General features: G+C 47.7%; 1 protein-coding gene across 3 annotated transcripts in view; it reads left to right on the top strand.

Annotated features, from left to right (window-relative positions):
- The window catches only part of LOC138569199 (histone-lysine N-methyltransferase 2D-like), a 538746-nt gene that overhangs the window by 251791 nt on the left and 261869 nt on the right, over positions 1-25086 (top strand). For all 3 annotated transcript variants that reach the window (XM_069646961.1, XM_069646960.1, XM_069646962.1), the window contains one exon: positions 92-1323. In XM_069646961.1, coding sequence (XP_069503062.1) covers positions 321-1323 — 1003 coding nt within the window. In that variant the 5' untranslated portion in view covers positions 92-320. The remainder of the gene's footprint in view (positions 1-91; positions 1324-25086) is intronic.

Raw genomic sequence — 25086 nt, 5'->3', positions numbered from 1 at the left:
AGCATGTATTTGCCTGAAGGGAGCAGTGTTCTGTGAACCCCCAAGGCAATTTTGTAAACCGCATGATAACAAATGCTTTCTTTATTTCTAGGTGATTGCCGTTTTTCTTCTCTACCTCCAGAGTGTGCCATATATGGAAGATTATCTTCTCGCTTGCAGAACATGCTAAAACTGTCTGGGATTCGCTGTTCACTGATTCAGAGGCTGGACCATTCCGAGTCTAAATTGTGAAGCCCTCCAAAGTAAGCAGTCTACAACTAAGGTCCAATCTGCGCGTCTCAATCTTTCCTAATAAACATTAAGTGTGTTCCAAGAGCATCATGGGTCGTCTTGATGAGCATGCCAAAAAACGTATTGTAGAGCTTCGCAAAGCCGGCCTGAGCTTTCGTAAGATCAAAAAGGTCCTAGAACTGGATAACATTCGGGTGACACCTCAGGCTGTGTATTTGTTCTTGAAGCGTAAGAATGTGGAGCCAGAGCAGACTGAGGGCACCCAAGGCCCCCAGCAAGTGAGAGGGAACAGGAACCCTTGGGAGGACGAGCAGCTGTGGAACCTGCTAAATGACACAGGGGCAGAGCAGAACAAGCAGAAGGACACTGGTGCCACCACAATATGTCCCGGAGGGCAACAAGGCATTGGGCGGCAGCACAGTCAGGACATTCAACAGGTGCAGGGCCTTGGACGACCACTTAATTCTGAAGGACAGCAAAACCTCCTACGACATCCAGGGTCAGATATTCAGCAGGGACTTGGACGACAGCATGTCTCTGAAGGGCAGCAGGGCGTTGGAAGACAACTAGTTCCCGAAGTACAGCAGTGTATTGGGTGGCAGCAAGGGTCTGAAGGGCAGCAAGCCCTTGGAAGAAAGCAAGTCTCTGATAGACAACAAGGCATTGGCCGACAGATGGGCCATGATGGACAACCGGGCATTTCACGGCAGCAAGGCCATGATGGTCAACAGAACATTGGGCGGCAGCAGGGTCGTGATGGGCAACAAGGTGTGGGACGTCAGCATAGCCCAGATGGGCAGCTGAGTGTTGGACGTCAGCAATGCCTTGATATGCATCAGGGAATCAATCGGCAACAAGACAATGATGGGCAGCAGGGCATTGTTCGTCAGCAATGTTCCGAAGGACAGCAGTGCTCCAGGCCACCTACCCTTCCATCTGGAGGCGCAGCAAACCACGAGATCTCTGACAACAAAGATGGGATCAAAATTGTTAGTGTGACCTCTTTGTGTGAGGACAGTCGGCCTTTTGGGAAGGCGTCTGCACCTGTTGGCCCCTGCTCAGGAATCCAGCTGCAGTCCCTGCCAAAGAAAAGTAAGACCCAAACTTCATGGTTTTTCCTTAGTATGTAAAGAGTACATGAAATTATTTCTCTCCGTTTGGGGCCTTTCAAGATGATTCTCAAGGAATGCCTACATTGCGAATGCACTGTGGCTAGTGCTTGCATCCCACACTGGACCCTCCTCTTATTTCATTAACTTTTCATAGCCATTTTATAACCCTTAAATATTTTCCCATCTCTTAAATATATCCTCAGATTAACTGGCTGAGCTTTGTTGATGCTCGAGTCTTGGTGTAGCAATGGTGACAGTATTGCAACAGTAGTGCTGATTTTGGGAGTATATTGGGCGAGTTATTTAAAGTTATCAGTGATTTGTAAAGCCTTTGCAATCCTACATTTGTCCACTTGGTTCTGTCATTTAACTGGTGCAGAACGAAGGCTGGGTTTGCGGATTGAATGTCCATGTTTTTAACTGCTTCCAAAATGTTGTAATATTGTGTGGGCACCTATAGTGATGGAGCAACCAACCCTCTTCCACACGACCTCCGTCACCAATCTGAATTTTCCTACATTGGAAGATTTGCTGCTATCGTGGAAAACCATTTTCTAGGGAGTACTTGCATGTATAGAGTGGTGTTTTGAAAATCTTGCAGCTTCTTAAAACCTATTTTTGAGAAGTCCCAAGTAGATGCTTTGGGTTGCTGTACCCTAGCTTAAACTAGGGCAATGACCATCTTGGCTCTGAGTTAAAGGCAGATAGTGAGAAAATCTCTATAAAATCTCCCAATTGTGCAATCCTGACTTGAGCATGTGTTAGATTTGTGGTGCACAGGATTATTCATGATCCAACATTTTTAGTGGACTATAAGGCAGGGGGACACAAACCCAAGGATAATATCCAGATGCTATGATTTACCAGGGACGAGTTCCTGACTTAAAAGATCGCTCTCTTGGTTGGGTTATGCTTGAGCCAATTATGCCCCACTGATATGTCATTAGTAGTAAACATTATGAAAGATGTTTTTGTTATGTCATAGTTGTACTGAACTGCATCTAGTCTGTTGAATTAAGAAAAAAGAATTCAAAAAGGTCTGATGAGATGTGTGAGATGTATAATAAAAAGCAGGGGCTAAAGTATGGATCAATGAGGGACTCCACGACTAAGCAGAAAGGATAACACAGTGGATTCTTATTTAGCAGATGGTATAGCATATCGTAGGGTACTGAAGGCCCGGGTCAAGGTACAGTAGCAACTTTGTGTGCAATTCACATTTTTTAAACTGCAGGTAGTACTGTTGCTCTGTATTAAAGTAGCTTGACATAGATGTGAAGACAAAGCTTTTAAAACTTAGAAGGGGCTGTAATGGTAAGGGAAAAATGTAAGCCTTTCAGAACTAGAAGGAATCGCAGCAGCTGGTGGACAACAGTGTATATTTGGAATATCACACGAAGCAGGGAATGTGCTGGTAACCCAGGTAAATGTATTGACTGTAAAAGAAAAGGTTCAGAAAACTACAGAAAGACCAAGCTAGGCAGAGTCTACAAAAAGCAAAGAAGAGAGGCAGCAGTCAACTGCAGATCAGTCAGCCATTTCAGAAAACAAATGCAATCCCTCTAATGAAAGACTACTTGAATATCTTAAACTGGTTGTAGGATCCATGGCAACCTGTTTTCACTAGGGGAAAGTCATGCCAGATAAACTAGAATTCGTTTTATTCTAGGTGATCCAAGAAATGTAAAGGCAGCACCTAAGAAATAGGCTGCTTAAACTTGATTAAAAGTAAAAGTTGGTCTACAGAAAACATTTATAAAATTTGACTAGTCATGGCGTAGGAGCCAGGTTATTAAATATAGTACATTCTGAGGAGAAGGCAATGGAGGGTTAGGGTGCTGCAAGGGTCAGTACATCTACAGGTGATATTAGGAAAGGATCTGACGGGTATTGTATTCCTATTTGCGGCAGTCCGAAAATTGAAGCAACAGAAGGATCGGAAAAAAAAAATGAGTTTCAAAACTGGTTGACAATGTGGCCTGTTTGGTTTAATCGAGGCATATTCCAAATAATGCTAATATGCCAAAGAATAGCATTGTTAAAAGACCTGTGTTACCATTGTACACATCACCAGTGATGCTTCATCCAGAATACTGCCAGTTTCTCGAGTCCACATCTCCTAAAGAATAAGGACAGACTAAGCAGGTCAAGAAATAAAACGCCGAAATTGGAGACTCCCAAATTTCTATATGTATACAAAGGGCAGGGGGAAACATTCAAGTTGCAAGCTTCTAGCCAGCCATATAAATTCACTCGCCACCATCGTTCCATACATACATACAGACGGCACACCATTTTTTACTCACCAAGAGTCAAAAGCGCCCTGATGCCTTTGGTCAAGGTTTTTGCGCTGTACAAGTTTTTGATTGCTTGACTTGTCACTAGCCAATGGTTAGCGCAAGTGTACATTTTGCACCCTGCACACGGGTTACTTCTTTCCCAACATAGGGAAATGTAGCATGACACTGTTGTATTATTGACCATGCTATCTAATCATGAAATAAGCTACTAATTAGTTGTTAATCGAGCGTTGAGGTTGAGCCTGCTAAATCAGTAGAAAACAGATTTTTTTTAGATCTTAAAGCTCAGAGGGAATCCCAGCTTTCTCAGTTAGTTGGACTTCTAAATGAAGGGAATCGAGCAGAGCATGATTTAACCCTCCGGTTAATTCATACATCCATTTCAATTAACCTAAAAGGGCACACATGACTACATACTTACCCCTGTTTTTTCATTGTTTTCTGTGTGAATTTGTTAGGACATTTAAAGATGAGATGTGTGGAAAATTGATAGCTAGCAGGTACCTAAAAGCAAAATGGAATCACTTTATTTACATCTGGAAAAAACGGCTAATTGATGCCAATCCTTGTCCAATGCTTATCTTGCTAACACATCACGTATACTGATGCCATTCCACCCTAGATGTCCACCGTAACTGTCTGCCTGATGTATAGCAAATTTGATTTGTGATGTGGGCCTGTTCTGCTCCATTTCCCCTTCAAAATTGGTCAGATTCCTTTATATCTGCATTTACTTAACTGCACAGTGAAAGCTCCCACATATCCTTTCATGTGGCACTGCCAATGACTTGTGACATAGTTTTGAGTTCTTCTGGTCCTGACTACCTCAAATAGTTATACAGGTGTTAGGAAGGTGAGGATGTCGTCCTTTCTGCCCTAGGGGGGAGACCTTTCCCATGGAGCCAGGGTGGTGTGTCCACAGAACAATAATATCCCTGGGGGTGGTGCACCGGGGGAAGATCGCATTGAAGAGGAAGCCTCTTATGGGATTAGGGATGACCCTCCCCAGAGAATGCAGTATCCCTGCCAGTCACCTGACCCTAAACTCCCTTCCTACAATCCTAAGAACACCCCCTCCCCTAATAGGCTCACAGGTTGTCACCCTACCCTTCCCCAGAAAGTACTCAGACAAGGAAGAATAGGAGTTACCTAAGTGAAGATCCCTTTCCCAGTACTGTGTCGAAGAAACCCCAATGACTTACAAAGGAGTCATACGATCAGTACTGTGACGAGGGAGAAGTGTGGAGGCATCAATATTACCTGTAGGAGTCACTTTGAGCAGTCTAGTGGTTTCTCAAAGACTCAGGAAGTGTTAGAGGAGCCCTCTCTGGGTTATCCACATGGAACGAGTGAAGCCAGAAAAAGGAAGACCTGGACGCTTACGTAGTGGCAGTGGGATCTCTGGCAATACCATGGAGGAGAGACTGGCTCAGCAGGAGATACTGCCATAAAGCTGGGGCTCACAGTCTGCTGGACTTGTACATACCCAAAGAGAGACTGACCCAGCAGAGGGAGAGCTAGCCATTCAGCTGAGCAGGAAATCAAGGGCCCAGTCTGCTGAGCTCAGCTGGGACGACAGAGAGAGAGACATCCTCGGAAGAGGAACATCAGCAGCCATGCACGCGAACAGCAGAACACACCGCCAATGAAAGGCATCAGACTGCAGAGCCACTGCAGACCGTGCTGGAAGCCCAAAAGCAACCGCAGCCTCCAGAAGGGACACAGCTGCCCGGGAACCATTGGTACCGCCAAGAGTGAAGCAAACAGGTATCCTGGGAAGCAACTAGGTGAGCTCAGAACTGGAGAAAGAGAGTCTGGGACCGTAACATAAAGGAGACAGTATACTTGGCAGGTGAGTGAACCAGGCAAATGGAATGCAACAGGGCAAGTCTGGGACTGCACCCGAAAGTAACAGGGTCTGGGACCTTGATGATGGAGGGAGAGTTAGTGCCCTTAAATATCCATGCCACGAGATATTTGCTTGTTCTCCGGTCATATTGTAGTTTGGCCTTCTTTCTGCCCTCTTATGTCAGCAAATCCCATATGAAGTCATGCAGGGTGTCTGTGTCCGTCTGTGTGTATGTCTGTCTCGAAATGGACAAGTAGATGGTTTTTCCACAAGTAACCATACAGGCGGCTGATGATAGCCACCCCTACCTCCAGGTTCTAGTCAACCGCTCAGTCGCTTACGGATACCCCACATTGGCACATGGGCATCAGCAACATTGTTCTATGCAGGGAGAGGAGACAAACCTACTATGCCTTGTGAGTGTTCAGAACGTGCAAGTGCAGGGGTGTAAGTGATAGGTGATATGTGCTGTGGTGCTTAGGGGGGGAGTGCTAAGAGAAGAAAAAAGTAAGTGCAACCTCTCATGGGGATGGTGTGCCAAGTAAGTGCTGTAAATAGACAGTGGCCGGGATGAGAGATGTGGGAGGGTAAGGGCCCTGCACATCAGTCACGCTACTGTATGATTAGCAGGGAAGAGAGGAGGGGATGAAGAGGTAAAGAGAAAGGTCTTGAGGCTTTTCTGGAATTTAAGGAGGTCCTGCTCAAGATGCAGAGGAAGAGGGAGGCTGCTGAGCAAAGTGATCGACCACCAGCTCTCAGTTTCGCAAACCACTTCACAAGCAGGGAGTCGGTGCCAGAGGAATGAATGAGTCTAGAAGGGGAGTATTTAGCCAGGAAGCGTTGAAGATAGTGGTCCCTGCCCCAGAAAGCCTTGTGGATGATACAGAGGGATTTGAATTTAATCCGTGCTGCGACCTGGAGCCAGTGAAGGCTTTGTAGGGCAGGAGAGATGCAGTCCCTGGGCTTCAGGCCAAGGATAAGTCTTGCTGCCCTATTCTGGATTAGCTGGAGGGCTCGCAGGGTGGACGCAGGAAGATTAAGGAGGCTATTGCAGTAGTCTAGCCTGGAGAGAACCAGAGCACTGGTAACATTGATTCTCTGTGGGAAGGTGAGAGGTAGAGTTCCTTTGAGAAGGAAGAGCTGAAAGTGGCACTTCTTGACAATATCCTAAATATGTTGGATGAAGGAGAGGGAGGGATCGAAGATGACCGAGGTTCCTGGCTACAGAGGAGGAGGAGGCAGGGCGGAGCCCATGGAGGAAGGCCAGAGTGAGGGGAATAAATGAGGTGTAGGGGACCCAATGGGGAGAATCTCTGTTTTGCTGGCATTTAGGCAGAGGCCATTGAAGCTCAATCGCCCCGGCCCCCAGTACCCCTACCCCAAGACCGAATTCCTACTCCTCACCAACAACACCGGACACCCAGACATACAGACTCGACTTTCAACCATGAACTCTGAGGGCTTCACACCAAAGCTCACCTCCTGTGCCAAGTCCCTCGGGTTCCACATCCTCAAACACCTCTTCTTCAAGACACATAGCTTACAAAACTCAGACATCTTGGTATCAGCTCTCCTGCGAAAAGTCAAGCCCTTCCTCCATCCAGAGAGCTTTAGATCCACTGTTCAAGCACTGGTCCTATCCCACTTGGATGGGGGCAATGCACTCCTCGAAGTCCTCCCGTCGTCCTCCCTTGTACCCCTGAAGTGTCCTACACACAGCTGCACGCCTTATCAAGGGTCTACGCAGATACAACCATATCACCCTGGCCCTTATCGACCTTCACTGGCTCCCACTGCACGCACAAATCACCTTAAAGTCTTGCTGCATCATCTATAAGGCAGGCCCCCTCAAGTCACCCAGCTACCTTGCAGATAAACTAATCTCCGGCAGACAGCGCACCGCCAGAAGCCAGGACACGTGCAGACTTGAAATCTGCTGCTGCAAAAAGTAAAGGACCAGAAAACAAGCCTTCTCTGCCCACTCCCTAAGACTATGGAACCTCCTCCCAGTCAGCATCACTTTCCCCCACGCTCCTACAATTCAGAAAATAACTCAAGACCCACCTCTTCAAGGAATCTCTCTGCCTCAACACATAGGCTATCTCATCACCACTAGCCCCACCTGACTCACCCGCCCATCTCCTTCCTGCCACCCTGTACCGCTATATCCCACCCCCCACTGTATATCTGTTCTGTTGTTACCTTAGAAAAGCGCCCTGTTATGTATCTGTATTGTTGTATACCTCTGTAAAGTGCTCCGTTGCTACTCAAAGGTAGGTCAGCGCTCAATAAATAAAATAATAACAATAATAAAAAGTAGCCATTTTATTAAATAAGGGTGTGAAAAACGCCCTGCTTTACCTAACCTAACAAGGAGTGCCCAGCCTGTCAAACTAAGACTAAAGGAAACCACTCTAATATCTCCCCTCTAATATCAAAAGGAATCTGTCCCTCACACTTATACATGCAACAAAAATCATACAGGTTTCATATGGCTGTTCAAACTCAACAGAATAACAATTATGTTCAAACATCAACTTTATAACCATATTTCTGAGGCTTGTGGAATCTGCTTAGATCACATGCCATGCATAGGCCGACATCTAGTGGAAGCTGCAGAGTATTACAGTTGTTGTTTTTGAAACTCGAAAAGGGACGTCGACAGGGCATGCCAGTAATAATATCCCTAGTGTGACACCTACTGTACCCATGGTGCTTCACGGGTCAAGGTTCGCCATCATTGTCAGTCGCATATCGCGGAGTTCCTTCTTGGCTATCGCCATTGCTTAGAAAAGTTAAAATTAGTATATTATTTTTGTCCCTTTTGATATCTGTCTACCGTGAGATCTTCGGCAACAGCATCGAGGGCGCATTACCATTATCGATGACTACAACAACTCGTCTCGTTGAACCTTTGCCACAGCCTCCGAAGGCTTCAACGGGCCCCGGCTCTCACAGTAGGGAGAGTGGGGGGTGGTTCGTTCTTTAGTCTCAAATGCATATTCCCCTCTCCACCCACTTATTTCGCCAGGCTGCCTTCCCCATACATAATGGAGAATACACCTTTTAAGATTTGCCACTCCTGTAATAGAAAGTTCCCCTGGAAAGACTCACACCGGGTTTGCAATCTCTGTCTCCCAAGGGATCACGCCAAAGGACAGTGCAAGTCGTGCAAACTGTTCAGGCCCAAAACACTCAAGGACTGCAAAACAAAACACTGGGCCCACCACGCCATGCAGGCCTAGGCCGCCATGGACTTCGAGGGAGCCTCCAACGACAGCAGCATCAATGTCTACAGTGATGCAGAGGGCGATCAGGATCCATAGGCTACCCGTGTGCAAGCCCCTGACCCCAACAGGCAGGCCAGTGGTTCTAGCGGCACTAGCATGACCAAGTCGCACCACACAAAACATCCCTCCCACAGCCGAAAGTCGACCATGATGCCGACAGGAAAGCCACACACAGTGTTAAGGGGGAGGTCCGAAACTTCCCTGTTCTCTGGGCCATCGCGTTTGTGGTCGCCACATGACAGGCTCCTGAAACAGACTAGCAAGTCAGTTTCTGACACCGTGTCTAAAGCCACGAAGCACTCCGACGACTGGGCGGCAAAAGCCCCCTCGCATGCTGACAGCCGACCGTCGAAAGAGACGTCGAAGGCCTCTTCGAAGACTACACCGAGCTTGGAATTGAGCGAGCTCATTAAAAAACACGTCCCAGATACACTGTTAAAGAGCCGGACGTCCAAAAACCATAAGTCTTCTAAGACACAGGAAGAGGGTACCAGGTACTATTGGGACTATGATGCCGGGGAGGGCACTATTTCGGGGGCTATAAAAGAGCTCCTGCACCAGAACCAACACCCACCCCCCCCACCTCTGTTCCCCCAGTAATTCCAAGTTCATCACAATGGACAGCAGAACAGATTGATAATGTCATGAGGCGTATGTCCTCTCTAGCTAATTTCTTTGACTACCCCAAGGTCTTGCAAATCTTCAGGGTGCTCCACACAGCGGGCCAGTAGCTACTCCGAGTGGGGCAGCAGTTACCCAGTCTTCTACCAAAAGAGCCTGCACAGACCTCCCACAAGCTTCCACCTCACAGCAGGACTTAGTGCAACATGCTTATTGTTACACCATGCAAGACTCCCAGGATCCTGGAATTTATACAGACCCAGACGACCAAGGGGATAGGGCTGACGTCGACCAATATTATGACGACGACAACCATTGCTACATCATCCAGTCACCAGATCATTCAGACCGACCGGTGGCAGACTCACCAGTGGATAACCAAGTGTAGTATAATGACCTGCTCCTAAAGGCAGCAGAGCATTTCAAAATCTACACACAAGAGACACAAGTCGATAAGGACTTTGTTGAAGACATACTAGGGGATAAGAAGTCAGCAAGCCGATTTATCCCTTTACTACAATCAGTACAGAGACTAATCCAACCCTCTCTGCTTACTCCTAATTTAACACAGGCAGTCGACCCGTGTATTGAGAGGGTTCAGGCCAGCCCCCTCACACCCCTTATACATCAGGGGACAGTTAAAACCTGACTCCTTAGTGGCAACACCTACTAGAAAGAGAACAGGAACCCCTCTGGCCTCTTCCAAAGCCCCTCCTGGTAAGGAGAGTAAAAAGATTTACACTTTTGGAAGAAAGGTAGCATCTTCTGCAGCTTACCAGACTAGAATTGATAATGACATGACTTTATTAGCTAGTTACAACTGCCACAAGTGGGTATACATTGCCGAACAAATAGCGTTGGTTCCAGAGCCCCTTAAAATACAGCTGTAACCCTCCATTGCAAAGGGTAAACAAATCGCAAACTGTATCCTCAAGAACAACTTGGATGCAGTGGACAAGGCAGGAAGAATCATAGCACAGGGCACGTTGATCAAACGCGACGGTTGGCTACGCCAGTCAGGCTTCAAGCTGGAAACTCAGACTACCTTCCTTAATATGCCCATAGAAACCAACCTGTTTGGCAAAACAGTGGAAGACCCTCTAAAGAGCGCGAAAGTGTTAGGCAGAATTGCATGCAGTAACTGTTACTGTTAAGCCTTTCTGTTAGTAGTATGGTAATGCAGCAAAAACTGCCAGAAATTCTGGTATAGTCAATCCGAATTTTGTTTCAAACAGTAATAAGCTATTTGTAAGTAGCACTAACCTGGGCTGTCAGCAGATTCCAGAGGAGACAACACCGCTGAGAAGAAAGGTCTCCCGGAAAATCCTGCCCCCTCCTCACCAACGAGTAAGTACTCAGTGAAAGAAGGGGCATGACCCCCTGGGAAAACCCTCCGGGGAAGAAAAACCCTGAGTAGATGCGGGTGAATGAAGTAGTCTGTTGGTCACAATCTTGGTAACGTCTCCCAGGAGTCAGGATGGCGTGAAGACGGTGAGTACTGTTCAAAAAGTAAGAGACAGGATAGGTAAGTACTCTGTAGTGAGGGAAAGGGTGTGATGATAGAAAGAAGGGAAGGAATGAAACTTACTCCCGGGTCTGGGGTGGATAGACTAGTCAGCTAAGTAGGGCTTAATTCCGGAGCAATACATTCTCTGCACCTAACAGTACGGAAAGGACACGGATAGAATTCCGAAAGACAGAGATTAGAGTCGTTATGGAGAAATAACAATAGGAGGGAAGCGGATGGCATGGAACAAGGGCAACTCACTTCAAAAGTGAACGGGGAATCAGCAATACGGAGCTTCGCAGGAGAAGGATACAAAGAGCCCTGAAGTTCTGCTGAAAAGACGGGATAACCGAGGTGAAAGCTGGCGAAACGGAAAGTTCTGTAGGAGAAATGGTAAATGAATGGATAGTAACAGTGAAAGTTAGACAAGAGGGAAATCCCAATTTAGCACAGAAAGCAACAACTCCTAGGAGCGAACTTACGGGGCGCCGTATTGAAGAGTAGCAACGCTTGTCTTCCTTGTTTCCTTATATGAAGTCACGTGACTATTCCTGCACGTATCCAGTAGACGTAAATCGACAGCACCGCTGCTCATAGCACAGCTAACAGATACGTCGGCCATGTTAGGTGGTGTTCCTTGCACAACCGCCGGCGCTGCCACATTGACCAGCGGCGAAAAGGTGTAATAGTACCCTCTGGGACCACCACATACAATTAGGACTACAGGTGTAAGCAAAACCAACCTTTGGTATAAGTCTGTACTTCTCAGTTTGTGGTAGCAAGCTGAGCAGCCAGGCTTATCTCTAGAGGGAATGTGAGCAGTAAAGGAGGTTACACAGAGGTCTTACAATCACAGTGGTTCAAGTAGACACTTACACTCAAGGTGTCTTGGTAAAACACTTATTAATTTATTACACAGTCATTTAGAAAACATTCACTAGGAGGAGGCAACTTAATATCATACACAAATACATTTTAATACCAAACCAATACGTTTCTGAGTAAATTAGGCTCCCCTGAAAGAGGAGCAAAATGGCATTTCAGTTACTTTAAATGGGAGTAAAAAGGCATAAGTTAATAGAATAGATCACAAATACTTTCTTAGGCAGTGCAAATAGTTTCAGTTCACTAGAGGACTCGATTCAGTTCAATAGGCCTAGGCTAAAGTCGATGGACTAGTATCTTGGATAGGAAAGAGCAGTTCTTGTAGTAAACGGTAAAGTCTTTGCCCAAGTTCTCAGAAGTAGTTTGTACGAAAAAGAATCATATGTTGGGTCACAAGCTGATTAGGCCTGCAAGTTGAGAAAGTTTCACAAACTTTCACCGCGAGAGGTAAGTTCACTCAATCGGGTTGGCACAGTACCGTAATGAGAAGAAAAGATGCAGCTGAAGACGTTGGTTCCTGGCAGTTCCTGCAGATCTCGCTGTTCCTGAGCCTCAGTCGTGGGGACAAGAGGGAGGACATCGGGGTACTCCTGCACTGCATGGGGACGGGTCAAACAAGCTGGCAAAATGGAAGATCTTCAGTTCGAGTAGCTGTCGTCAAGCACACAAGCTGGTGTCCCCACTCCCCCCCCCTAGTTAATCCTAACCAGCTCTGAGAATGGTATCTAGGTGGCTTACGAGTTGATTGGTCCCACCAACTCAAAGGAAGAAGTCGTCCTTGAAGGGGCTTCTCTGTCGAGATGAACTTGGCAATTCGGACCTGCAGCAGGGCTTCACCGGGCAAACTAACGGTCCAGGAGTTGCAGCAGCCGTCCTCTTCCAGCTCGTCTTCTGCTTTCCAGTCCAAGAGACTCTCCTTCTGAACAGTTTTTTCCCTTTCATTCCAGCCTAGCTGCCACTCCTTGCCGGACAGTCAGCCAGCCAATCATGCCAGTGTGCATTTGGGTCTCCTAGGAGACTAAGCACAGGGAGTTTCGGGCACCTCCCTCACTTCTAGCCCACCCAAGACACTCAGATGCCAGATGCGGTCTTCAGTCCTGAAGCCCGCCAAAGGCATAGAAACAAAGGGACCAGACCTGGTTTGGCGCACAGAGACAAACACTAGCCGGACCTTTCCAAAAAGGTCTGGCGATAAAAGAAGACCGGGACCTGTTTAAACAAAGGGGCTTAAGGCGCCATCTTGAAAAACATGGCTCCTGCGGTTTTTAGCTACCGGTATTCGCGGTCGGTAAAAATCATGGTAGTTCGTTGTAAAACCACAGCCCCCAGCCATTTCGATAGGAAAGGGTAGCATTTGACTGCTTCATGAGTTTCTAGACACAGACACAGGGGATACTAGGTAACCCCTCAGGCCCTCTATAGGAAGATGGTGTGTGCTGGGTCTAGGAATTTAAAAAGACTAGTCAAGTCAATTTTACTTTACATTCTCTGGGAAACAGTAGTTTATCCCAGAGAAGGTATTTAAACCCTTGGGAAGTCTAAGACATCCCTGGGTCATTGCACTGAGGGTGCTGTGTAACACACATGAAAGGATGATGCCTATGGAGTTATCTAAAACTCCATAATCAAAGAACACAAGAGTAAAACGCACATCAAAATACATGAGAGTGGGGAAAAAAGGCTCACACTCTTTCCCGGTAAAAAAAAATCAAGCCCTCAAAATCCAGCAAAGTTGCTGGCCGTCTCTAAGGTGAAGGGAATTAGCACATTTATAAGAATTCTACCTAACAGAAAGAATAATATTTCACCCTTAAATCATTGGGGCAGCTCACCAGTAAACCCTCCTGGCAAAGAGTGGGCTATAATTTTCGCCGTTTTAGAGGGCAAAATGCGTAATGAGCATCAGGTTACAATCCAGGTCAAAGCTCGTCCTGGAGTTCATCACAGGGACAGTCCTCCCAACTGATTTCAAAGAGGCCAAAGAAGGTCTCGAAGTAGGGATAGATCCTCCTCCTCCATAGGCGGCTCAACACCCCCCAAGCAATGACCACCAGCTACAGGTTCCCTCCCATGCTACTCCAGTAGGAGGCCGCATTTCATACTTTACCCACGTATGGGAGAGAATCACCTTGGCAAGTGGGTACTTTGAACAGTGGCTGATACAGCAACCAACAAACCACCCACCAAGACAAAGGAACACCTCCAAGGAAGAACAACATATCCTGTTGGAAGAGGTGAAAGCGCTGCTTTTATAGAACGCCGTAGAAGTTGTCCTGGCGAACCAGGTAAACAAGTGTATTTATTCAATATACTTCCTTGTGCTGAAAAAAGACCCTACGATGCGCCCTGCAAACACCTATATCAAGCCACAGAAATTCTGTATGACCGAGCTACAGGAAGTAATCTTGCTGCTAAAGTGGGGGGACTACATGGCAACCTTGGATAGGAAAGATGCATACTTTCATATTTCAATGTTCCCAGCGCACAGAAGATTCTTGCGTTTCAAAATAGCGCACCAGCACTACCAATTCCAGGTGCTACCCTTCGGCATAGCCTCCTCTCCAGGGGTATTCACTGAGGTACTGGCGGTAGTGGCAGTCTACGTAGGGAGTCAATCCCAGTGTACCCTTACCGGGACGACTGGCTGATCATAGGGGGAAAACCCCAAATTTGCAAGCAAAATACCCAAAGAACTATCACTCTACTTTTTGAATTGGGTTTCTCAATCAACGAGAAGAAATCAAGCCTTGTACCAAACAAGAGCAAACAGTTCCTACGAACTGTCATAAAAACAGAAGAGGGTCTAGTCTTTCCATTGAACATACTGCTGCAAATACCTCAGTATCTAGCCGGTCGCCAGATAACCATATGCGTGTGCTCGGGATGATGGCAGCATAGATTTACCAGGTCCCACATGCACGATTGCGCATGTGCCCAATGCAAGAGTGGTTGGCGAAAAAGTGGTCTCAGGCAAGTGGTCAGTGGGACAATCTAGTGGTCATTTCGCCAACCCTAGTACAAGCTCTACGCTGGTGGACAAAGGAGAACCTGTTAAATGGAAAACCCTTTCACGACACAGGGGTGCAAGCTGTTGTCAAAACAGCCGCATCACTCACCGGGTGGGGGGCCCATTACCTCCATCACGCAGCGCATGGTCTGTGAACTCAGATCCCATTAACCTTCTGAAACTTCTAGTAGGGCTCAAGGCACTAGAAGCCTTCCATGTACACCTGACCAATCAGACAGTACAAATACTCAAGGACAGCACCACTGCTGTTTTACATGAATGAGCAGGGGGGCACCTACTCTCCAAGTCTGTCCAGCCTAGCACAAAACCTCTGGAAGTGGGCACTCAAGTGGGGCATGTTCCTAACATCGCAACCTTTTCCAGGGGAACGCAATTGTCTAGCAGACTCACTAAGCAGAGATCCTCTTCCGGAAGAGCATGAGAGGTAACTCGACAAAGATAGTGTAGACTACATCTTCACACAATGCGGCTACCCCCCTCTAGCCTTGTTCGCAACAGGACAAAACAAGCAATGGCCGGACTTGGCATCCAGGTTCCCCCAACACAACTCCAAGGGGAACGCCCTGTGGATGAACTGGTCAGGGAAATTTGCCTATGCCCACCCAACCCGACTCCTCTGATGAGCAAAGTGGTGAACAAGATGCACAAAGAACAAGTGACATTAATCCTAGTTGCTCCTATGTGGGCGAGACAACCTTGGTATCTACATCTGCACAAACTGTCACTGTGCGACCCAATCAAGCTCCTGTGCTCCTTCAACATGCTCACAGAGCACATTACGTCCTCAACCTCAGTCTATGCACTTGGCAGCTTGGCTCCCGAAGTCCTAGTTTGGCCATTTAAATCTACCCCAAAAATGTATGGAAATCCTCAAGGATGCACGTAAACCAAACACTAGACAATGTTACTTTAACAAGTAGAAAAGATTTGTAATTTGATGCCAGTCAAAACAAATAAACTCGATAGAATGTACTCCATCACACATTCTTCATTACATGCTTCACTTACTAGTCAGAGGCTAGTATTTAACTCAAAGTTCACCTGGCGGCTCTATCCACGTACACCACTTTTGAAGTAAGGTGTCCTGGTGGAAAATCCCAGTCATTAAGGCGTTCATGGAGGGAGTAAAAATACTCAACCCTTCTATTTCAAACACACCGCCAGGGTGGGACCTAAATGTAGTACTTGCGCAAAGCTCATAGTACCCCACTTTGAGGCTATGCATAAGTCCAGCCTTAAACACCTCACATAAAAGTCAGCTTTTCTGGTGGCTATCACCTCCATAAGGAGAGTCTGTAAACTGCAAGCTTTGTCAATGCAAAACCCTTTCTTTGTTATCCACAAAGACAAATTGGTATTAAGAACACACCCTAGGTTTTCACCTAGGTTCATTTCAAAGTTCCATGTCAATCAGGCCATCGAACTACCAGCTTTCTTCCAAAATCCGTCGAGCTCGGCTGAGAAAAAACTCCATACACTAGATGTAAGGAGGGCGCTCCTTTACTATGTAACAAGGCCAGACCACTAAGGAAAACAGACCAACTGTTTGTCTCCATTGTTCCAGGCAGGCATGGAGACAGCTTGTCCAAAAATGCCATCTCCCGATGGATAGTCCAAGGCATACAGCTCTGCTACTCTCTATCAAATAAAACACTGCCTTTCACACCAAGAACTCACTCCACCAGGAGTACAAGAGCTACCTTGGCTTTCATCGCAAACATCCCACTGGACGCCATTTGCAAAGCAGCTACATGGAGCTCCATCCACACTTTTTTTTTTAAACAACATTTTATTAGATTTTATATATTAATACAAAGATCACAGTGCAGCAATAAGTACATGGTATTTCATATTGTCCCGTTTCCCACGGTGGATGCCGAATACATGGAATTGTTAGAGGCTTCCTGTGTTTGTGGGTGACTACCTTAGACCCACTCAGACCCCTCCTGTCTCTAGGTATGTTACATTAGCTTATCCCCATAGCGCCCATTGTTCAGAGGAGCGGGCTATATTGCAGCCATCTGGTGAAAGGGGGCCTCCTGGTGAGGGCTGGGAATTTAGCGCAAAGTCGAAAAACGGGTCCCAAATGGTTAGCACTCTGTTCAGGGCGCCTGCTCGGATGGCCTAAATGTTCTCGGCTACTGCTATGTCCCAACATTTGAACCACCACAACGCTGTTGATGGGCCCTCTTTATCTTTTCATAGCTTGGCCATGGAAATCTTCGCCGCTAAGAGCAGGTGGGTGCATAGGTTGGATCTCTGCCCTGACAATGGATATGCGTCGCCACCCGTTTAATTCCCGGATCCCAGGGTAAGGAGAGCCCAGTGATGTCTTTAATATTTCTCTCCAGTATGATTCTGCCTTTGGGCATTCCCATACCATGTGGAACAGTGACCCGGGAGAAGGGCAACCGTGCCAGCAGCATCCCGAAGCGGTTGGGTCAGCCTTCTGAATCTGAACTGGGGTCTTATAGTATCTGTAGCATAACTTGTAGCCACCCTCCCTATTAGTGCCGTATTGAGAGCTTTTGTGTAATCTCCTCCATATTTTCCCCCACTCTACCACCTCTATTTCACGGCCTAGATCTTTTTCCCACTCCAGCATGAATCTTTCTTTTTTCCCCGGGTCTGACCTATTGAGGAGGCGGTAAACCGTGGAGATCCTACCCTTGCTAGTTGGTGTGGTTAAAGAAAGCTCGAGAAATGACAGACCTCGAGTGCATTTTTCTCGGATTAGCCTACCAGACAACCAGTACCTAATCTGGGCATAGCGGAATCTTTCCCGTTCCCCTACTCCAAATTTTATTTTACAACGCTCAAATGTGATGGGGGACCCTTCCTCTAGGAAATCGTTAGTTCTGACCAACCTGCCCTCTATCCAGGACTGGAACTCTCGTGGGTGTCTACCTGGTGAAAAATTAGGGTTATTCCATATAAGGGTCAGCGGACCCAACGACCCCCGGAACCCCCATTTCCGGGCGGCTGTTTTCCAACACTGGCTCGTGACAACTGTGGCTGCCAAGGGGCCGCTGTTTGCCTCTGGGTTAATGTTTGGTAGGTGTTGGAGGCCTGCCAATTGGACCGTGCACCAGAGTTCTTTGATTTGCCTCCATTTCGGGGGGTCCGCTTCTTGCACCCAGGCAAATGCATGCAATAGTTGGGCGGCTAAGGTGTATCTAGCCCGGTCTGGGACTCCCAGACCTCCCTGTGCCTTCCTTCTTAGCATGATTCGTTTGTTGATTCTAAGCCTCTTCCCACCCCAAACGAAGTCTAGGATCTTCTTTTGCAGATCGGATAGAGCCGGGCCCAGGATGTGTATGGGCAATGCCGTGCAGTGATAGAGCCATCTAGGAATCAGGTTCATTTTGATCACTGTGATTCGCCCAAACCAGGAGATCTCCTGCTGCTTCCACCTTTTAAGGTCCTCCTGCAGGCTGCGTATGCGTTGAGGGATGTTGCTAGAATATAGGCGCGAGGGGTCTCTTGTTATCTGTACCCCCAGGTATTCAATCGCACCTTTAGCCCATGGGATTGACAATAGGGAAACTAGCGATTCTTTCTCTTGAGGGGTGAGATTGATATCTAGGGCAGTGGACTTAGATTGGTTCACCTGAAAACCCCGACAGGGTACCAAACTCCCTGAATTCTTCCCACAACGCTGGCAGGGATTTCTCTAGGGATGATGCAGTGATTAACACATCATCCGCATATAATGCTATTTTATATTCGTGGTCCCTCACCGATATCCCCTTTATATTCTCATTCTGTCTGATTCTGGCAGCTACTGGCTCCATTGAAAGGGCAAAAACCTGGGGAGACAGCGGGCAGCCCTGCCTAGTACCCCTGGATATTTGTATGGGTTCTGACCTTATGCCATTGACCCGTAGCTGTGTTGTGGGGTGTTGATAGTTAGCCATAACCCATGTGACGAATTTGGGACCAAAACCAAAATGCATAAAGACTGCCCGAATATAACCCCAATCTACTCGGTCGAAGGCCTTGTGTGCATCTAGTAAAATTACTGCCGAGCCCACCTTTGTTTTGCGAGCACTTTCGATTAGATTTATTGTTCTTCTAATATTGTCATGGATGCTTCTGCCTGGGATAAACCCTGTTTGGTCTTCATCAATTAAATCCGGGAGGATCGCACCCAGTCTTTTCGCCAATATCTTCGTAAATATTTTGCCGTCATTATTCAAAAGAGATATTGGCCGGTAGGCGTCAAGAGATTCAGGATTCCTCCCGGGCTTGTGTAATAGAATCGTGATCGACTCGGCCATTGAGTCAGTCACGGAGCCTGTAGATGAAAAGGAGTTATATAGTTTAGCTAATTGTGGGGCCAGTAGTCTGGCATACTTTTTGTAAACGTTTGTGGAGAGGCCGCCTGGGCCCGGCGCTGTGGGTTTCAATGATTTAATAGCCTCAATGATTTCTTCCACAGTAATGGGCTCTTCCAGGGCTTCCAGTTGGGTCGAAATCCGAATGGGAAGGGCTCTTAGAAATTCCGGCAGCCTATCCAGCGCTGTGGGATCCCCGGACATAATGGATTTATGGTGCTTTGTTAGTTTGTTGATTTTTCCCGCGTCAGTTTAGTACAGCTTCCCGTCGTCTCCTCGAATCCTTGAGATATTATTACGGCTATATAGACTTGGTTAGCTTTGTTCCCTTTGCTTTAATAGAATTGTTTCGTGTATGCTACGGATTTAGCGGTGCGGTCAGCGCAGTGCATTTCTAATGCTAATTTCGCCTTTCTCAGAGATCTTTCGGACTTCCTGGAGTATCGAGCTTTCAGTTCCGCTTCTCGTTGAGACACTTCTTTTTCTAGCTTGGGCATAGCTATCTTTGATATGCGTCTCTGCTCCGCTCCTGCACCTATAAAGGCTCCCCTGACAACCGCCTTCATTGCATCCCATATGATGTTAATAGGGGCTGTTTCCGAGGTGTTTTATGTAAAATAGTTGGTTATTGTGTGTTCGATTTCTGATCTGATGGCTATGTCTAGCAACAGGGAATCATTTAATTTCCAGTGACACTGAGCGGGGGTACTTTGGCCTCAAATAGCAAGACTCGCGGAGACTGGAGCATGGTCTGAAATCATGCATGTATGTATCTCAAGGTTGTTTAGGCATGGGAATAATGTTACGGACATCAAAATAAGGTCTATTCTCGAAAATCCTTTGTGCACGTTAGAGAAGTGCGTGTAATTTCTTGAGTTGTTGTTAAATAGTCTCCAAACGTCCACTGTCTCCGTCTCCCTAAGCAGCTTAGCAAGAGCCAGGGCATGTGTGATATCTGCCGCCGTGGAGGGGAGGGTTTTATCAACCTCCGGGTTTGTCCTGGAGTTAAAGTCCCCCCTGATAAACAGACGTCCTTCGCGGAATGCTATGACCGTCGGGATAAGGTTCTTGCTAAACTTGTTCTGGGCTGTATTAGGGCAATAAATTGTGGCTATTGTAATTGGTAGTTCTTCAAGCAGCCCCTTGAGCAGGAGAAAGCGGCACTCTGAGTCTCTCCGTATTGTGATGTTTGTGAGTGGGACTTTGTTGCTTAACAATATTGCAACTCCTCTTTTTTTCGCTCCCGCGGTGGCGAAGTAGGCTCTTTTATATCACTTGAATCTGATGCGGTGTTCATCTTCCTTCAATAAGTGAGTTTCTTGGAGTAATACAATTTCTGATGTTTGTTAATCTGCTTAGAATCACATGCTGTGCATAGGTCCGACATCCAGTGGTCACTGCGGAGTATTGCATTTTGTTTTTCGTAGTTGAAAAGGGGACGTCGACAAGGCGTGTCTGTAACACTATCCCTATAGTGACGTGCGTTGTACCCACAATCTCTCACGCGTCGAGGTCCCTCAGATTGTTTTTTTCCGCCCAGTTTATGGTCGCCTTACGCGGAGCTCCTAGAGAGACATTGCAAAACACTTACTACGGACCTCGGTCCTTAATTTATACTTATTATTAAAGATCCCTCCCCTCGACGTTAGCTGTGAAGCTGTTTCTCCGCCGAGCAAGTTTTCGACGGAGGGGAAGAGACGGAGGAGATCCTTCGGCGCTGCCGAACACGTGGCCAGGCCTCGCCGGCCAACATACAGTAGGGAGAGTGGGGGTTTGAACTTTTATCTTCTCGTCAAGAATGTCTTTCTTTCTTCCCTATCTTTCCCTTGGGGTTGTTATCACCAGTTTTTATTGCCTCAGCTATGGAGAGGACACCTTTTAAGTTTTGCCCACTTGGAAGGACAAACGCAAGCTCTGCAATCGTTGCTTGCCCCTCGATCATAAAGAGGACGGCTGCGCGGCCTGTAAGCTCTTGAAACCAAGAACTCTTAAAGAACGGAAAGTTAAGAGGTGGGCGGACTACGCTATGTCGAAGTCAGTTTCCTCACCCGCCGCCGCTGTTACAGAAAGTGACGAGGAGGGTGATAACTCGACGTCCGTTACGGAAGTCATTAACCCCCAGAAGGAGCGCTCGCGCTCCTCGACGTCCGTCCCCGGCCCCGACGGGCTCGGCTCACGCCCTGCTTATGGGGATGAACACCCCGGCGACAAGGACGCACACAGACCCCACAGGCCTAAGCACACAACCCACGGCTCTTCTTTGTCGAGGACGAAGGATCCATCAGCGCCGAAGGGGACGCAGGGCACTCCGGCGTCTACCTCAGACCGTAAGGGTCTCAAGCCCCACCCGCAAACGCAGCCGCAACCAGCGATTGGGCTTTCATCTAATATGGGTGCTACCTCAAAAACATCTGACGTAACGCTCCATAGAGCGGCCGTCGAGAAACAACGCGTAACGCAGGCAACGTCGACTCCAGAACCCTCTACTGACGAACTCGTTGTCGAGAGCCTGGCGAGAATTGTTTCCGAAGACAAACGTAAGCGGACGACGAAACAGACGTCGAATACCGCACCAAAAGATATAGAAACGCCGAAAAAGCACAAGAGTAGCCAGGAACTGCCCCCTTCATCTAAGGGCACTTCTGAACTACCGGAGGGCTTTTCTGAGGGCGACGGAAACCTTTTGTCGACGTTGTGGGAGCGTTCTAAGCATTTGGAAGGTGAAAACACTGATTTCCCCCTCTAGACTATTCAGGGGTTCCCCATGAGACCCTTGAAAGACTCCATTCTTGTATGGAGAAAATGGAAAGGTTTTTGGGTAGCCAAAACCCACCCACACCCAAAAGACCAAGAGAATGGACCCAGGATGACCCTAGGGTCAGGATTCCTAGGCTGTTTCCCCCTTCTACAGACGCATATGAATACCTCCAGGAAGATGAGTGTTTGGGTGGAGAGGAAGAACATGAGGAAGAGGGTTTTGAAGAAGACCCTTACACTAGTGCAGGAGCTTTTGAAGAAGATACAGCTACATCACAGCCCTGGCAATCCCCATTAGTGCAGCCTTGGCAATCCCCATCAGTGCACTCAGACCCGGATGCCTTTCACCCTTCTCCTCCCAAGGACTCTCCTATTGGAAACACCTCCCCCATAGATGACCAGCCTTCACTTAATGCACTATTGCGCAAGGCAGCAGCGCATTTTGAAATAGACACAGGGGAGACTCTTCCGGACATAGACTTTGTAGAAAAAGTTATTAAAGAAAAAGCCCCGGTTAGTCAGTCTATTCCGCTCCTGGCTTCTATAAGGAGAAGAATAACTCCTTCCCTTTCCAATACGGCCTTAGTCAGAGGGGTGAACCCTCGGATATAAAAGCTCTTCAGCCCTTCGTCCTCTGACCCGTTGTACATCAGGGGACATTCTATTCCGGACTCACTTGTAGTTACTAATACAAGAAAAAGAGCGGGGGTACCACTATCCACTAGTGAGGCACCACCTGACAAAGAGGGCAAGAAGCTCTATGCACTTGGTAAGAGAATCACGACCTCCGCCGCCTTCTCAACTAGGATTGCAAATAACAATTCCCTACTGGCTAGCTACGCAGATGCACAGTGGAGCAAGCTGCGCAGTGAAGCAGAGGACGCTCCAGAACCCCTGCGTTCACGCCTGCTAGCTATAATCTCAGAGGGAACTCTTGTAAACCAGGGCATCGTAAAGTTCTCCTTAGATGCCGCAGAGACGGCTGGCCGTTCCCTGGTTCAGGGAATACTTCTCAAACGCCATGTCTGGCTGCGCAATTCGGGATTTAAGCCGGAAACCCAGGCATCCCTGATAAATAAGCCCATAGAACAAACACATCTGTTTGGGAAAGCAGTTGATGAGGCCCTAGAACATGCGAAGAAAGAGTTTGATACCAGCAAGACACTTGACCAAATTTCTAGGCCATCTAACAGACGCAGCTATGGCAATAGACGCTCCTTTCGTGGCCAACGCCAGCAGCAAAGCCAACAGCAATTTTACTCTGCTACCAACTGGCCCTCTAACCAAAGCACCCAGTTCAGTCAAAGAGGCCAACGTCGTGGCAAAGGAAGAGGTCGCGGCTCCAGCCCCAAAGGTCCCACGCCCAATACCAACAAATGACCCGAAGATTCGGGTCCCCTCCCATGCATCACCGGTCGGGGGCCGGCTAACATCGTTCCTTTCAGCATCGGAGGGAATAACGTCAGACCGCTGGGTATTATCCACCATAGCCCACGGATACGGCATCGAATTCAACGGTCCCCCGAAATACAGACCCCCACGGAACCGACGCATGACACCGGAACACCTCACTATTCTTCAAGAAGTAGAAGAGCTTCTGAAAAAAGAAGCTATAGAGGCTGTCCCCCTATCTCAGGTAGCAGAAGGTATTTATTCAGTGTACTTCCTTGTACCCAAAAAGGATTTAACCATGCGCCCTGTATTAGATCTGCGCCCAGCGAACAAGTTTGTCAAACCCCAAAAGTTTCGTATGGTAACCTTGCAGGAAGTGATCCCACTGTTATCACAGGGGGATTACATGACAACACTAGACATGAAAGATGCATACTTTCATATTTTAATGTTGCCAGCGCAGAAAATACCTCAGGTTCAAGATAGAGAACAAACACTACCAGTTCAGAGTACTACCCTTCGGGATAGCATCTGCACCAAGGGTATTCACGAAAGTACTGGCAGTGGCAGCGGCCCACCTGCGCAGGTTATCCATTCCGGTATACCCTTACCTCGACGACTGGCTCATAACAGGGGATTCTTACGAAACATGCTTCTCCAATACCCAAAAGACCGTAGACCTTTTGTCCCAACTGGGCTTCTCCATCAACGAAAAGAAGTCCAGCTTAGACCCCAGCCAAATCAAACAATTCCTAGGGGCTCTAATTCGAACAAAGGACGGCCTCGTCTTCCCCTCCAACGAGAGGGTCCAAAACATGCTGTTTCAGATCCCCTATTATGTGGCAGGTCGAGAGGTGACGGTACGCAAAGCAATGCGCTTGCTAGGGATGATGGCGTCATGTATTTATTTGGTACCTCACGCGCGCTTGCCCATGCGCCCAATGCAAGAGTGGCTTTACAGCCAGTGGTGTCAGGCCAGCGGACAATGGGACGATCTAGTGGTGGTCTCGCAGGCCTTGGTTCTCTCGCTACGGTGGTGGACAAAGGAAAACCTTTTATTAGGGAAAACTTTTGCCACACCCGCAGTGGAAGCCACTCTAACCACAGACGCATCCCTTACAGGATGGGGGGCTCACCTATCCCATCAGACTGCTCACGGAGTGTGGACTCCGAGCTTAGCATCCAAGCATATAAACCTGCTGGAACTGCTAGCGGTGTTCAAAGCACTGAAAGCCTTTCAGGAACACCTACAAGGAAAGACAGTGATGGTCCTCACAGACAGCACCACAGCCGTTTACTACCTCAACAAGCAAGGGGGCACTCACTCTCCAGGACTGTCCAAGCTGTCCCAGAATATATGGAAGTGGGCTCTCAAACACAACATGTTCCTACTATCACAACATGTACCAGGGGAACTCAATCTGCTAGCAGACAAACTCAGCAGAGACTTCCCCCTGCCCAGAGAGTACGAATGCAATTGCACGAAGACATCGTCTTAGACGTCTTCACGCAATGGGGATTCCCGGAAATAGACCTGTTCGCAACCCTGGAGAACTCACAATGCCAAAGTTACGCCTCCAGGTACCCCCAGAACCAGTCCAAGGGGAACGGTCTGTCGATTCAATGGTCAGGGAAATTTGTTTACGCCTTTCCCCCGACTCCCCTCCTCAACAAAGTGGTGCACAAGATGCACCAGGAGCAGGTTACCATGATACTAGTGGCCCCAATGTGGGCCCGGCAGCCATGGTTCGCTCACTTGATGGAGATGTCCCTATCT

This window comes from Ambystoma mexicanum, chromosome 2q (genome assembly GCF_040938575.1).
Source record: "Ambystoma mexicanum isolate Mex_15411 chromosome 2q, UKY_AmexF1_1, whole genome shotgun sequence".
NCBI lineage: Eukaryota > Metazoa > Chordata > Amphibia > Caudata > Ambystomatidae > Ambystoma > Ambystoma mexicanum.
This window is presented reverse-complemented; position numbering and strand designations above follow the sequence as displayed.